Source organism: Nyctibius grandis, chromosome 1 (assembly GCF_013368605.1).
Source record: "Nyctibius grandis isolate bNycGra1 chromosome 1, bNycGra1.pri, whole genome shotgun sequence".
NCBI lineage: Eukaryota > Metazoa > Chordata > Aves > Nyctibiiformes > Nyctibiidae > Nyctibius > Nyctibius grandis.
The window spans coordinates 37,530,791-37,546,830 of NC_090658.1; the positions used below are offsets into that span (position 1 = coordinate 37,530,791).

Consider the following 16,040-nt stretch of genomic DNA (forward strand, 5'->3'; position numbering starts at 1 on the left):
TAAGAACATTGACACAATCACTTCAGTGGGATGTGTGACACACATGGAAGTATAGCCCTCATTAATAGCCCTCACTGTTTAAGGTGATCCAGACACTGGTGTTCTCCTCAGGATGTCTCCAAGCATCCTCATCTGTGGAGCCATTAGTGCCTTCGTGGCTGTGTGGAAGTGTAGCACATGTGCCTGTGTGACACAGTATCACACGGCTCTCTAGAGGGTGCTGACAACAGCCTGTCATAGCCTTAGGGTTTCCCCTACACTGTCTCTGCTTTGGCCAGGAACATCTATCAACCTGTCAGATGTCTCAGACCTATGAATCTTCAACCAGCCATTTGCACTTTCCAGTTTGCCATCATCTTTTCTCAGTGTAATGAAGCAGTTAGAAAGTCCAGATAAATGGAAATCAACTGACATCTGGAAATAAAAGATGGCCATTCTGACTTACAGACCAGAATAAAATATGCATTGCCCACCACAGAACTGAAAAGCTTTTGGCAGAAAGACAACTTTCAGGTAACGGTGTTTCGGGGAGCGGGTCAGAGCCAGAGCAGGAAGCGTTAGGGCTTCAGCGGAGGGGAGCCAGGGAGAGTACCACCTGGGAGGTGATGATTTCATCTAACTTTGACTCATCTCACAGTTGCTACTACTTTTAAAATGCATCATCTGTTGTGAGAACAGTGACAATTCTAGTTGCAAAATTTGCATCCTAAATATCATTATTGTTGAAATAATGATGTTATTTCATCAATAAATTGAATGAAATTGTTAATGTGCTTATAGCTCTTTCAAGTCATCGTCTTGAAAAACAGCCTTCACCGTTATCTTGTCCCTGTGTCTACAAAAAATGCCCTAAAATATATTCCATGTTTACCTCGGTCTTGTTCCTTTCCTCCCTGCCCATAGCCCTGGGGATGGCCTGACAGACTGTGTACACTGAAAGGCAGTGGTGTGCAGTCTATTCGTTGCTGCACCGCACAAGCTTGTGTTTTATTGCTGGATGTTCTCCTTTTGGAAAGCATCATCATGAAACTAGTGGATTAATTACCACCTAATGCTAGCCAGTGGAAAACTCAGATCTCAGGCAGTTTTAATGGGATAATGCCGAAGGAGAGCTCAGAAGAAAAACAAAACAACTCAGCTGAAAAAATCAGTATGAATGTCTCTCTTTGGGCTGAACGGTGCCCTGCTCCACGCTGCTGCACTAAATGAAAGAAGGCAGAGGGCACAGGGATTCTTCCCCTGCGATCTGGTGCTGCAGGAGAGGGGAGCAGGCACATCTACCAGCTTTATACCCCAGGCTGCAAGGAGCAAGGAAGCTGGGAGCTAACAGTATAAGCAGAAAACCCAAGGAAGCAGCATAGTAAGAGCAGAGAAAAGATGTTGCCTTCATGCATATTGGCTGGGTTTCTGGTGAAGCCTTTAACACAAGAGGAGGGGGTTTCAAGTGCTAGCTGTTCCCAATGCTCCTGTGGGCAGGGTGCCCATCTCCATCGCAGCATCTCCAAAGGGTTTGCAGGGCACATGCCCTGCATAGGAAATTGCTGAGAGCCATAATGCAGGCAGTTGAAGTTCATGATGCCTGAACTCACACAAAGCGCAGGCAGAAATTGAACTGAGAGGGTGCCCTCTCTTCTCTGAATTGTCACATACCCTTCAAGCACTGTCGCAGCTGCTTATGTAATGGGGTTGGTTCGGTGGGAAAGAGGCTGTAGAGAGAAGGCTGGACGGGGGGGTAAAGCTGTATGTGTTACCAGTGTCAAACTGCTTCCTACAAGCATCTGCAGGCAGTTTAGACTGAGAGGGATACTGTAAAAGAGTGCTGAGATCCCCAACCCATACCTTGTTCTGATGCTTTTCCAGGTGCGTTAGCGGTATCTGCACTCTTCGTAGCTTTTAGGTCTTGCTCTGGCTTTTTAGGCTCTGAAGCAAAATTAAGCACATTAGGAAATGCCGCTCTGGAAGAAAATAATTTTACGTTTCATATTTAGAGCTTGTCAGTCCCCAAAGGAAGGCATCCCATCACTTGGCATTAGGTAGGTCAGTCAGTCTAATCAGAGCTTTCTTACCAGGCGAGAAAAAGTGATGTCTGGGTGCCCCTAGGGAGTAGTCATCTCATATTTTTGGTGCCAGATTTAGGCATTTTTACTGCCCAAAAGCTCCTGCCAATGTCAATAGAATTTCTGAAGAGGGCAATAAATATGGGTTTTTACCACTAATAAATCAATACTCATAAGATTAATGCATCATGTTGTTGATTTTTCCTCTGAGTAGCAACGTGTCCTGAGAATCAGGGTCACGGTGTGTGTAGGATGTTTGGGGAATACCAGCTAACATGCAATATTTCAGTCACTAACTCACGTTCAGATGTAGTTCTTTCTTGCCTGTCATTGTCACATCATCATGGGGCCAAATCCTGAATACCATGGACTGGCTTAGAAGGAAAAAGGAGATTTTTTTTGGTCCTTTTTATCTTCTAAGACCCAAAGCCATCAAAGTATTTGGAACATTTATTACAGTTCATTTACTGCTACCAAGCAAAAGAATTTGCCTCTGCTTTTATGTCTGACTGAATATCAGAGGATTTTGATCTTCCATATTTTTATCTTCTCTAGCTATTTTGGCAGCATTGACCTACTTGAGAAATTAGTCCAGGGTTAACGGTTTCCTAAAAATTTGTATTATTTTTTAAAACAACAGCTTTTGATTGTTTTTACCAGCTATGACCAGTTACCATTTTGCTGTGCTGAGCATTTGGGAAGCACTGTAACCTCCAGCAACATTTAAAGAAATGTCAGGCACTATGAATCTCTGGCTGCCTGGGATGAGGACCAAAATTGCATCTCTGACAGCTGATCAGGTGTGAAGCAGGATTTTTCACTAATCTGGCAGCAAGTGAGTGTAATCCTCAAAGGACTGCCTATACCCCCTACAGATAATGGGTTTAAGTATCCAAATGTGCAATGTAGTCTCTATAATTTAAATCAGAAGAAAAAGGTAGTTTTTTTAAAATCAAGAAAGAACTAGAAAATTCTATATCACAAGATGGCCCCAGCACCATGTTACAGAGATTTTTGTCTTAAGAACAAGCTGTTTCTAGCAGAGTACAGCTGAGATGCCTGTGCCAAGGCGGCAGGGCTAGGGAGGGCTGATGGGGTCAAGTGAGGCTTGGGGAAGATGGATTGTGACCATCAGATCTCTTTGCTACCTGTGGGACAGGGCTGGGCAAAGCAAGGCAGTGGTGTCCTCAAGCACTGGGTTTGATGTAACAGTTATTATTTGCTCCTTTGATCATCCTGGGCTTTCTCTGAATGAATGCACAGTCTTTGTTGCCAGGATCCTAACATTTTCATTCATACTGATTCAAGAACAAAGTGAAGGAAGCTACTTGCATCTTTAGTTTGCTGCAGGAACAGACTCCTGCTATTTTGTTTGTGTGACTGAGATGTGACTTGATGACGCTCCCCATTTCTGTACTGATTCTCACATAATGTGGATTTTAGCACTGGCGGAAGAAATCATTGCTTGCAGCCTGCTGAGCTCTACCCTGGCTGCGATTGTCCCTGGTCTGGTGTGAGATGTTTGGGCTGATACTTCAAGTGTGGGTACATTTGGGAATGATGAGATGTGGTTTTAGTAAATGTTTCTTAGAAAAAGCCAAGATTTCTAAGGTATTGCCTCCCTTCTAGCAGTACGTAATATTTGGGTCAGTAATTTCTATGTACCTGGTCAAGATATATACAAATCTGTACCTATTTGATTGTAAATGCAAAGGTATGGCAAACTAAAGTCATGGCTTTGAGTGATGCATATTCAGTCTCAATAACTACAGCTTTAAGATTTAAATTTGCCCTTGTGCAAGTAAAAGCCTTAAGATGAGGAAAGAGCTCTGTATTTTGCTTCCATGGACTAAACAATAAAGTACAGGAGAAAAGCAAGACTTCAAGTAACCTCTGTGTGGCCTTGGATGGATGCACTGACAGGCATGTGAGTTCATGGAGAGAATACAGCACATTTTGTTATACCACAGCTCACAGCGGATAACCTCAGGAAGGCTCAGGCTCAGCAAACAGCCGAAGAGCCATGTTAGGGAAGTGTGTAGTAGTATGAGATATTAATTTTGTTTTCGTTCACACCCCCAAAGAAGAGTCTGAACATTACACAGTTGTTACAGGGAGCACAAACAAGTGTCACTTCAGTGACGGAGGCACTTCATGTACACTTGAATATTAACCACCACCTGGTGTGAGACTTGATCAAAGAACTCTGAAAACAACTAAATTATTTAAACTGGGTTGAGTCACAGAGTAGGACGCCGACTAAAATGGTTATACAGAGTAGTTTCTCATCATATCATCCTTAGCTAAAGCTGCAGTGCATTGCCATCTGTGTCATTAGTATTATATTATTATTTATTATTATATTCTCAACACTGAATATCCCAAAAGATAACATGAATAGCATTAGGAGAAAGTCAACATGTAAAACCTCAAATGCTTTCATATAATCAGTACAATATCATACTCACTAACAGATTTAAAGCAAGGTGGAAACTACTTGGGAACTGAAGTCTGTGAAACATGATATGACCAAAAAATAGAAATTGGCTGGATAATTTCCGTATGCTTAACATAAAAAAATACCATGAGGGATTTGGACGAGATACTAAGAGATGCATTAGCTTCTGACTCCGAATAATTTTATCTTTGTATTTCACAACTGAGAAGCTGCAACAGATAGTTGTGAATGGATGTAAGAGAAAGTCAGTCATAATTACTTGCCTGATTTAACAGCTGTGCTTTTTGAAGAAGAATATTCAAGAGTTGATGGATATGTCACACCTTTTCTTGGCTTACCCTCTACAAAAAAAGTGATGAGACAGCATCACAAGATATTCTAAATTTTCTTAGAGCAAAACTCCCATATAAATATACACTCAGAATCAGGCCCTGCTTCTTTACTGCCCAACTAATTTTCTTGAAGATTTCTTTCATTTGATGGCAGAATCTCAAAACCATGCCACTAAAAATAGCAATGCCTAAATCCACCATCATAAAAAAAAAGAAGTTAGAAAGCATGAAAACACACTCCTGGGAAGGATTTTACGAGGTCAGTTAGCTCATTCCTTTGCTCTCAAATGGTGTTAAGCATAAGGACACTGTTCCTGAAGGACATCTGTATAACCTGTACTTAAACCCACGGCCTCCCTAGGCAGCCTTTTCCAGTGTCTGACTATGCAGTTGAGTTAGAAAGCACCTTTGATGTGGGATTCATTTCGTCACACACATGGCATTCTTCTCTGACCTCACTTTTGCAACATGCCATTTCTGGCAATGGTCTTTTGCAGTAATAACAGTGAGAGAAGGCTGTGCTTGTGTGTGGGAACATATGGTACCTATATTTAAATAAAATGAGGGTTCCATCTTAAAACAATGAGGTATGTTTCCCAGTTAAGCTTTAAACCACAAATCTTTTTAGTGCTGCACCAGGTGCCATCTGTATTGGTACATGTGGCCATGCAAGTCCACCTTTTGGGGCAGTTTTTGTATTCCCAAGGCATGTCTATATCACTGAATGAAAAGTGTTGCAGAGAAGCCCAGTATAGGTAAGACTGCTCTGGCCTCTAGGAGCTGGAAGCAACTTACCCCTGCAAGCTTGGATGTGGTGGATGTAGGACTTCTGGATGGACCCCCCTCCAGTGACTCTACAAGATGCTGTGCTGTGTCATGTGTCTGGACCACCTCAGGTGACATCTACCTCCACCTCCTGCAAAACCTGAGTCATGATGGTGATGCTAGGTTTACTTTCCTTTATTCCCTCAGTGGATTCTTTTAGCAGTTATAGATGGCACTGCAAGCATGTCAGTTGTCAGCCTGAGTGATTAATCCAGAGACCAACAGCACTGAACAGAATTAGCTGCTACAGACTGAGCCACCCCTAGGAACTGGGGGCTATCTCGCTGGTGGTGGCACACAAAGAAGGGTATATGCGAGAGGAACTGGTCCTCTACGTGCAGGGATGGCCATGGAGCTGGAGAGGCATTGTTCTTCATCCCTTTTCATGTCTCTAGCTCCTTTGTTTTACTCCTTTCTGAAATTTCAGATGCCATTAAAAAACCCTAGATGAAGAAGTTAGTTTGAGTTACTAATGAGGCAATGATGTCAGGAGCTATTCTGTTTCTCGTTTACAGTGGTATAAACTCAGAGCAGCTCCCCTGAAGTCAACACAGATCTGCCAAAGACCAGAGCTGTCAAGTTAGCATTCAAGGACAAGCTGGATCGAGCTTCCTCCTTGCCCTCAGGTCTCTCACAGAAGCTGGCCTAAGTGAAGGGCAGCAGGTCTTCACTTCCATTTCTCCCCAAGCTAAAACTGAGCAAAACAGGAGCCAAGCAGGACTAGGGAGCTCTTCTGCTAATTTGGTAGAAAGACAGAAAAGTTATAGGATTGCAGATGATTTCTAAATGCATTTCTTTACCCCCAATAGAGGTGGAGTTGTCAGGTATTATCCTGGTTTTGCAGGGATAACATTTATAGAATCAATTTTCTGTTACATTTTGTTTCAGTTTGTGGCCAGCTGTGGTATGGTGATCAGGGCCGTTAGCAGTGAAAGCCAGGGCAGCTGACCCAGGCTAGCCCACAGGTGTGCTCTATAACATTAACGTCAGGTTCACTATAAATGGGAAAGCTTGGCGGATGCGGGGGGTGCATGTGCCTCTTTCCTCTCCTGTCATGGAGAGGCATGCCAACATTCTATGGACTAAGTATAATTTTGTGTATTTTGTATTAATATTTATTTTCTTATTTTATTAAATCTGTTTAAATCTCAACACATGAGTCTCCATCCTTTTCCCAATTCCCTTTCTTGGTTGGGGAGCGGAGATTCGGTGATAGAGCAACTGCTTTATTGTTTAGCCTCGAGTGCAGGCTAAATGAAGACAGGTATGAGTGGTTGGTACACAGATGCAGCAGTAGCATAATAATCTGATCTTAATTTAGAATCTTTCTGTGTTAATCTGATTTTCAATGCAAACCTGAAGCCTACTGTTGTGCAAATAAACTGGCTGGTGTGGGGAGGCTGGCTACTCCCAGACTCTGGGGGTTTTGATCAACAGCAACTTCCATCCCGTACGGATCAAAAGGTAGGTCTGAGGCCTGACCTGAATGTGGCCCTGCTCTCTGCAGCAATGACATTATGTCTTTTCCACTGTTTGGAAAAAAGTTGCATCTAGGTCAGAGTTTGCTTAACATATTTGAAAATGGGTTTACATGTGAGCTGAAAACCTCAACTTCTGGCTGTTAAAATACAAGCTATGGAGCGGTGGCTGATCACGCTTTCACACTTATTTGTGACTAGCAAACCCAAAGGTTTAGGACTCTATTTTCTTAACCCACTAGCTGCAAAACTCCCACTAAACTGAATGGAGTCATTCAACTGACTGCCAACGCATTTCAGTGTTTGAAAGTGAATACCAGCGTATTTGCATACCTCCTGGTGCGCTGGCTGCTTTAATCCCAGAGGACAGACCTTGTCCCCTCACTGCCCCTAAATCACGCCACTTCATTGCCTGGGTCCCCTGAGGATTCCTCTTCTGTGTTCTTTTGTGTGGATGCTCATTCACAATTTAAACATCACAAACTCTTGGTGACAATATCCTAACTAGGAATAAACTGTTGGCACATTTCCAGGGTACAGTATTGCATACGGGTCTGGTCTCCTGAAAGGGAATTCAGCTGGAGAATAAGGGACTCACTTCAAACTCTAAAGCTGTCCTGAAATTAATGCCTTAGGTGACTTTGTATTTTTATTGGAGAATGCTCTATGCAGCTCTGTCTTTTTATGAATCATAATTGTAAAAAAAACCTCTAACTTGTCTCTTTTTGAGAGTGAGATTTGACTGCATTCAGCCTCAGGCTGCCAAGATGAATACCACAGCCTTCCTGGGGTTTTAGTCTTCTAAATTTCTCTCTAAAATTCTAAAATTTTCACATTTTCAGTAGGTATAGTGAGACTTTTCTTCCTATTTATATATGAAATATGATATCATACATTATAATATATATTATGTTAGATTTATGCTTGAGCTAGTTTATAAACTATGTAGTTCCACTGACACAAGTAAGAGCACTCAGCATGCATAAAATTAAGTGCATGAGGGACAAATATCATCATGCCCTACACATACCCAGATTTCTCATCATCTCCTCTTAACATGTGCTTGCAACTTGCTCTTGTATCTTCTTTTATACTGTTTCATTAATTAAGAATAAGGATTTGTTGCTATAAATCAAAAATTCCTACAGCTTTATGGGATAACAGCTGAGCAACTGCTAAGGTAAAAACGAAATCTTATTTCCCATTTATGTACCAGAATTACAATGTGATGTTTGTTGGGGAAAAAACAGCAACAAGTACAAGCAGCAATTCAGCTATTCCAGGAAATTCCTACTCATGCAAAATAAATCTTTCTCATAATGTGGTGTACCCATGGCAGAATGCTGTAAAAAGTGCATCCAAATATCCTAATGCAAACTCCAGACAACAGTTCATTTTGGTCAGTTTCTGAAACCTTCTTTGTTGCCCACAAATTTTCACCTGAAAAGAACATCTCTTTATTTTTAGTGGCTGTTCAGTTGTTTGAGCTGTTGATTTTTCCAGGAATGATGTAGTTAACTAACATCAATTGGTTATACCTATCCTAAACCTTTAAAAGTGTGGACCAGCAGGAGCTGACCCCCTGTATGGATGCAGCAAGAAGTTAGATTTAGAAATTGTACACAAAGCAATGTAAATTAGACCCTCCTTTCACATGTGTAGAATGAGTGCCAGTAGGTTTAATATAATCTGAAGCTAGTGTAAAGGGGATCTAATTTGCAAAAAAAAAAACTCTGTGAATTTTGTCAGTGAATGCAAGTGAGTTGCTGTATATACTATGGGGAGAAAAAAGGATGAGCATTAAATTAAGGTGGATTTCCCTGCACTGAGTACATACCAAAACTGCTTGGCTAACAGAGGTAGGGAGAATTCATAACATACTTGGGATGCACCAATAGAATTGCTTAATATAGGGTTTGCATAAATACAGTATGGCTATATGTGGCTTGAGATGGGTTGACAGAAGTCAGAAGTTGCTTCAGAAGATGCAAAATCAGGTGCAGGCTGAGGATGCTTCAAATGGCCAAAAGACCCTTTAGTTACCTTAGCAGCACTACTTACCAGGGTGGAGAGCAAGTGCAATAGGAAGACCTACTCCTCAGTACCGAGGCTCAGATTTTACGCATCAGTAGCAGGAGTTAAAGTGCCCTCAGAGAGTCAATCCAGACCGTCTGTCACCTCCTGCAGGGGGCTCAGACCCGCCCTGGGCTGAACTGAGAACACCACTGGTGGGGTGTGCGTCTTTTTGCGGGCTATATAGAGAACCCAGAATAAAAACTCTCTCAAAGTGCATTATTCATGCGAAAGCTAGGTGGGGTGGGCCTGCAGTGACTTAACATGTCTTTAAAATGTCTTTCCCCTCCGCCCATTGCTGCGGAGAGCAGCCAGGGAGGGCATGTGGCTCTGGCACTCCACCGTGGTACCTGACACGAGGAAGGACTCCCTCCAGCGTGGCAGCGACAGTGACCGGACCCCGTTGGAGAAGGTCCCGCGGTAACCTGAGTGGCCGGAGACTTTCTGGACGAGGATCTTCCCACCTGCGTTGTCGATTATACCACTGCAAGGGGAAGATATGGTATTTGAAGGTGGAAATTCCCCCAAAAAGAACTTAGAAATGATTCAACAGTGCAAGAGGTATGAATCATTCACTTTTACCTTTAAATCAGGAGCTACAGAGGAGCTGTGAAGCTACTGCTAAGTCTGCTGCTAAGAAATATTTGTGCTGCTTCTGCGTAGAGGAGAGCAGTTTGTTACAAAGTGCTGTCGGGATCTGTTTGCTCTTCCCACTGATCTATGGGTCCTGTGTTTAAGGTTGACCTAGTTGCACACAAGAGCAAGCCTCTGCCTTCGTTAAAATTCCTGCAAGCTTGATTGAAAGACTGACGATACAGGGAGAGGTACTCAGAGTTTTCAGGCCAATCATGTGACAGAAATACAAATTTGAGGCAAATTTCCCACTTGCTTGACTTTTTTTTTTTGTAAAAAAAAAGTTTTCTTTCAGTTTCAGTGTGTGTTACCTGCAAAAAACTAAGCCTGGTTCTGAGCTCAGCCTGGAGTAAACTGAAGACAATATTGCTGGAAGCTGTAGAAAACCTGGCAGGCTCCGTGTGTGGTGCACATTAAATGGTGTTTGATGTATGATGTAACATGTATCTCAAGACAAACAGAAAACCTTCAGTATATGCAACCTGCTGAGGCATCCTTAGGAAAGCAGGCAAAGCAGGAAGGGACTGCGACTCTAGAGGGGTGGGAGGACTGGCAGGAATGACACTGTGCAGGAAAACAAGTAATGGGCGGCAAACAATGGTGAAGAATAACAATGGTGAAGAATAACAACAGTGAAGAACATGTTAGAGCTGTAGCTTTCTCTGATGATTGCAAGAAGCTGCTGGTAAAACAACTGTAAGGAAAGGAAATTTACCGTCTGAGGAAATGCAACATATAAGCTAACAAAGCCAAACCCAGGTGCCAAACAAGGAAAACTGAAACCCTCACTGCAACAACACAGGCAGCCAGCATTTGAACTATGGGGGAAATTGCACTCACTATCAGTATTTCATAACTTTCCTTTGGGAGAGGCTCTGTGTGCAGGGACAAACAATTTCCATTGTGCACTAGTAAGGAAGAATTTGTCGTTTGAAAGCCAGTCACCTGTCAGTCATCACCCCAGCAAGGGGCTGAGCAGAGAGAGCTGCAGCCAGGATGTGGCAGCCCTATGCACACGGGCACATCAGCCTGCACGCTGCGCAGTGCAGAGGTAAGGTGCAAAGTCCCCAAAGCCTTAACTATTCAACTTCACTCAAGGTCCCAGCTATTTCACAGAACTGGAAGCACTGCAACAGCTTGAATAACTCCAAATGAAGTCAAGCTGTCAATCAGAGTTTTTAAGTTCTTACTGCATTTTCAGCTGAATGCATCCTGCCTACAATTATGGTGTGTTTTGATCGTGAAGTTATTCTCCATTAAAATTTTATGCACATTTTTGCATGGCCAATAAAACTCAGAAAAATCTATGCTATAAAATTTGTATTATACAGTGTCCTTTTTTTTTTGTGTCAGGAAAGCACATTACTCAGCTTTTGATGTCAAGGGCAGTTAAATTCAAATCTGGAGAATCAAAACCAATCCCAGAAGTATGAGAGTTATGTGTATTCATCACTGGTGATATGCCTATTTTTTTCTGAAGCTTTATTAGTAGCAGCAGCTTCATCCCTATCTTCCACTCAAAGAATAATAGTACAATAGTAATTTGCTATGCATGAATGAGAGATCTGCAAATCTCAAGACACTTCTCCTAAAGTTGAGAAATGTCTTCAAAACGGCGGATTCAATAGGAATACAGGATTGACAGCACTTTATAATATTGGATCCATAGCATCACATATGGTCTTTCTTGCAGGGTTTCTACTAGAACAGCAGCCTGCAATCAAATCTACAAGGCAGCGGGAACTTTAAAGGGTCTGAAAAGCCAAGAGCTCCCTACATGGGAATGACGATTTTGTCTGAGTGCCTTGCTCATTTAAACCCACTGACCTGTGAATTGCAGCGCTGCACACACTGGAAAAGGATGCGTAAATGTCTGTGCCATAAACGCGGTATTTTACATCTTGACATCCAGGAGGGCATCTTGCAATGAACTCTGGATTGATTATCTTCCCTGCCTTGACATCGCAGTCGATCTGGGGTACATCTGTGAGCGCAAAATCTTGGCAAAGTCAGATTGAATGTTTTCATAGCTGAGTGATCTTGTCATGAAACAACGAGTAAAAAGGATGCCCTCCTCTTATGCCTTCGTATCAATAGTTTGGGGATAAAAGACATGTTTGTGTGTTCTGCTTCTACAATATAACACATAATAATCCCTATACTGAGGGATGTGACCGTAACTAAGGATGGATTAAAGAAGGCTGAGGATATTTCTGACCTTCGATGTCAGCTTCTCTGAAGGAAATATCTATGACACTTTGCTGGAGAGAGAAAGAAATGTAGTCACCCAGGCTGTGATTAACATGTGGGAAGGAGAGGGTAGGGGAAGAGGTGGCTGTGAGTTGGGACCAGGAAGGACTGTGCACACATGAGGCAGGATGCTTCCCAAGCCTCCTGATGTGCTCATGTATCTCCATGCCATCTAGAATGCCAGGCTACAGCCACGTCCCATTATCTTGCTTTTAATTTTTAAAACTATTTGCTGGGTAAAATTGACTTTGAACAAGGGGTTTAAGTGTGAGCTCACAACCTCACAGCAGGCTTGTTTGTCAACTAAATGAGCAAAATAATCTGTGGATAGAAACACTCTTACAGCAATGTAGCTGAAAGTTACACATCCTAGTGCATAGGACATGCGCCACTTGCCACATGCTGATCAGCTGCATATGCTTTGTGTTACAGCAGGTCCATGTTACATATTTAGGTCTCTCTCTCTCTGTGAAAACCTCAGTGTTTGCTTAGTTCCTTCTGTTGTACCTAATGACCTGTGAAGACACATTTTAGTAGCGAAGAACACAATTTCCCCTTTACACGCATTCAGTAGCACACACTTCACTTGGTGATTTGATTTCAATAAAAGAATCTGTTAGTTAACATATGCTCCCATTAACTCTGCAGACAATTGTGAAGAGTTACCAGAATATAACCTCACTTTGCACTGTTTTTATGCATCAAACATGCCTGCTGTAAAGCAGCCAAGAATACTACTGGGACCACTTACATAGCTTAGCCTTTTTCATCTTCTTTGTGGCTTCCTTAGCTGCATATGTACATACAAGAAACACACCTAAAACAAAGAAAACACTGTATCAGGAAAAAGGGGGACTATCAATCAACATCAGTCACCACAAGCTCCCATGCAAGATATTTCCCAAATTTGAATCAACAGGTTGAAAAAATCAAATGGGAATACTCCCAGACACAGCTAGTTTCTACTTGTTGGTTAACTTCGCAGTCAAGATGGCATCTACTGTTGGACAGTTTTTTGAAGGGGATTAAAGGTCAGTTCAGCTAGCACATTCATCTGTGGAACTCACTATCAAAAGATGCCATTGAGTCCACGTAGTTCATAAAGCCACAAGAGGCCCCAGTATTTCCACAAAGAGAGGAAACTCTTTGTAATTGGTGTGATAGAGATATCAGTGAAACAACATTCTCTGTGCATAAAACAACTGGGAAGTTGGGGAGAGAAAGATCCTTCTTAATGGCCCGGTGGGGATATTATCCTGTAATCATGTGTTGTGGCATTTAACTCACTGATGGTAGTGGGTATGGGATACTGGGCAGCATTGCAGACTGTATGAGGTTCTAGTGTGGCATGTCCCAGTATCCTGTCCCAGCAAGGGCACTGATTTTCTTCAGTAAGTAGAATTATGATTTTAAAAGTGTAAAAGAGACATACACTGTTATGTAAAACATACATCACAATATATGCATGTAGTTTACCGTGTTAGGTTTACTTGCTAAGTGCATGACATACAAAAACTTTTCATTCTCTGTGCTTATTTTTGCAAGCACTATATTATGAGTAATTAATAACTTCATTCCAAATATCTTGACCTTCCCATTCACCTTTCCTTTCTCTGAGCTTTCAGAGGGAATTGAAACTCTCTATGATGTGTTGGCTGATCCTCTCATCGTTTGTTCAGTTAATTTTACTAGAACACGCAACAGCAGTCATTTCTTTTATGCTCTTCTCCCCCTAGACTGGTTGCAGAGAGTTTGTAGACTTAATAACTCCTAGAACTTGGTCAAAAGAAAAATCAGTCTCACAGTGTCTGAAGTGACAGTGTATAGATGCAGTACTGGGGCCTTTTGTCACTGGTGCAGTTGTGTAACCAAGGCAAAACTGTAGTTAGAAAAAAGAAAAGGAGAGAACCAGTGGAAAATAAAGTGCAAAGTCCCAACTACATGCAATGTTAGGGCATAACTTAATGAGGAGAAAGTAATTTATCTCTTAGTAAAGACATAAGAACTAGATGGATATGAAGTTGAGCTAAGAATGGATATCCTGCCAGTCTTGAGGGTCCCAGCTAGTGGGTATAATGCCTGGGAATATCATAATTAAAGTCACACAGCACCGTTAGGCTACATGGTGGCTGGATGTTCATCAAAGGGAGACATGTAAGTAAAGTACACTAAGAAATCATGCTTGAACAACCAGATGTTGATGTTGATGTTAATGTACGATAAATTGCAAACTCCGGAGCCTCTACATGTTCCCAAAAGGCAAGATCCTGTCTGACTGCCAGAGGAAAGATAATAACACACATTTACATCCTTTTTCCTTTGGCACCTTCTTGTTCATGGAAAGAACAACAACACAGAGAAAAATTGTGAAGGGATGCTCCCACGTAAGAAACAGCTGATTTTTCTTTGGAGGGAATCTTTATGTTACGGACATTTTTCAGGCCCAGTTGTGTCATCTGTCATGGACTGCATGCAGCTGGTTGTGTACTTAGCGATCTCTGCAAATAATTAATATTATTTCTAGGCCAAAGTCAAGAAGTTTGGGTAGCCCATTTCTGAAAAGCTGTGCCAAGGCTTACTCCACCTGCCACTGAGATCTTCATCAGCCATAGAGTCCAAAGAAAAGAGAAGAAGCCAGCAGCCGCTGGTCAGCCAGGACAGGAGAGTACAAACCCACAAACTACTAATTACAGCACATCAACTGTACTTACCAAAGAACGTTGCGATGACTGTGGCCTTCATGGTGAGTAAAGCAAAATCTGGATGTATCACGAAGGAGCACTGAAAAGGAAAAGAAGAGTACATCAGGCTACATTTGGAGGTATTGCAGATGATACTGGAACGGTGAGGGAAAAGGGACTGTGCGCTCTTCTTCAACCTTTCACAGTCCTCACGTGCTGCATCCTCTTCTCACGCTTTGTAGAGCAGCTCATGTCCCTAGAGGAGATGGTGTTTGGGCTGTGGCATTCCCATGGACTAATTTTTTACTTCTGTAAAAAGGTTTGCCTTTTGCCTCAGGAAACCAAGATTTCATTCCACAGACTTATTTCTGAAGCCAGTGGCAGGCGATGGCATAATGGGTATGGACGTGCTCTGACAGCTATTAAAGTTCGTTCACTGCTCTTCTAAGGCACATTCACAGAATTGTACTGTCTGCACACCAAACCGCACTGTGTAATCTCATAAAGACACAGGGGACGCAAGTCCATTTCACTTCTGAAGGATGTTGTGTAAAGTATCTTGCCATCATGCCATCATTTGTGAGCCAATTTACTGGTTTCTTTCATTTTCTGAGGATGTGTGTGTGTGTGTGTGCATGCAGGTGTGAGCACCTGAGATTAAGAGGACTCTGTCAGAACATCCAGACAATGTTTTTTTCTGGGTCTTCATATGTGGTTTCTGACCCCTGCCATCCCTGAAGCTCTTGGCTGGGCTACAAGAACACGAATTTATCAGAGAGAACCCTCTCAGCTCCTCCTGAGCGTCCCCTCCCATGTTGCTTTTGCAGTTATTTGGTGATTGTTGAAGGAATCCTGGGTTGTGCGCTCATAATTAATCTCAGCCATTAAAATACTACAAGATGCTTGACAAATATCAGAGCAAAAAATCTGAGAGGGAGAAAATATTTGTGTGTTGTACAGGAAAAACTCAAGGATCAAAATTAATTTGGTCTTCAAAGAAACTGATTACATGCTTACAAATGGAAAGATTTGTACTAAAATAAAAATTAACTAACTTGCTATCAAGGAAGAAAATACATGGAATGTTAAAGCTGCAAATGATCAGGAAAAGCAAGATATCTGCCTCTTGGAAAAATGGCAGCAGCAGATTTCACATAGGGATTCGTGTACTCAGAACCAGGGCTTTGGCCGCCTCAGCAACAAATTTAGACTGACAAGGCAGATACAAGAGAGAGAGAAAAATATCTGCAATC

General features: G+C 42.1%; 1 protein-coding gene across 1 annotated transcript in view; it reads right to left on the minus strand.

The window, feature by feature from the left end:
• The window catches only part of VIT (vitrin), a 38,055-nt gene extending 23,207 nt beyond the window's left edge, over nucleotides 1-14,848 (minus strand). Inside the window, exons 1-6 of the mRNA XM_068407639.1 lie at nucleotides 14,818-14,848; nucleotides 12,858-12,923; nucleotides 11,684-11,840; nucleotides 9,574-9,707; nucleotides 4,779-4,856; nucleotides 1,840-1,920 (exon numbers count right to left, since the gene is read on the minus strand). Coding sequence (XP_068263740.1) covers nucleotides 1,840-1,920; nucleotides 4,779-4,856; nucleotides 9,574-9,707; nucleotides 11,684-11,840; nucleotides 12,858-12,923; nucleotides 14,818-14,848 — 547 coding nt within the window. The remainder of the gene's footprint in view (nucleotides 1-1,839; nucleotides 1,921-4,778; nucleotides 4,857-9,573; nucleotides 9,708-11,683; nucleotides 11,841-12,857; nucleotides 12,924-14,817) is intronic.
• Nucleotides 14,849-16,040: the final 1,192 nt, after the last annotated feature.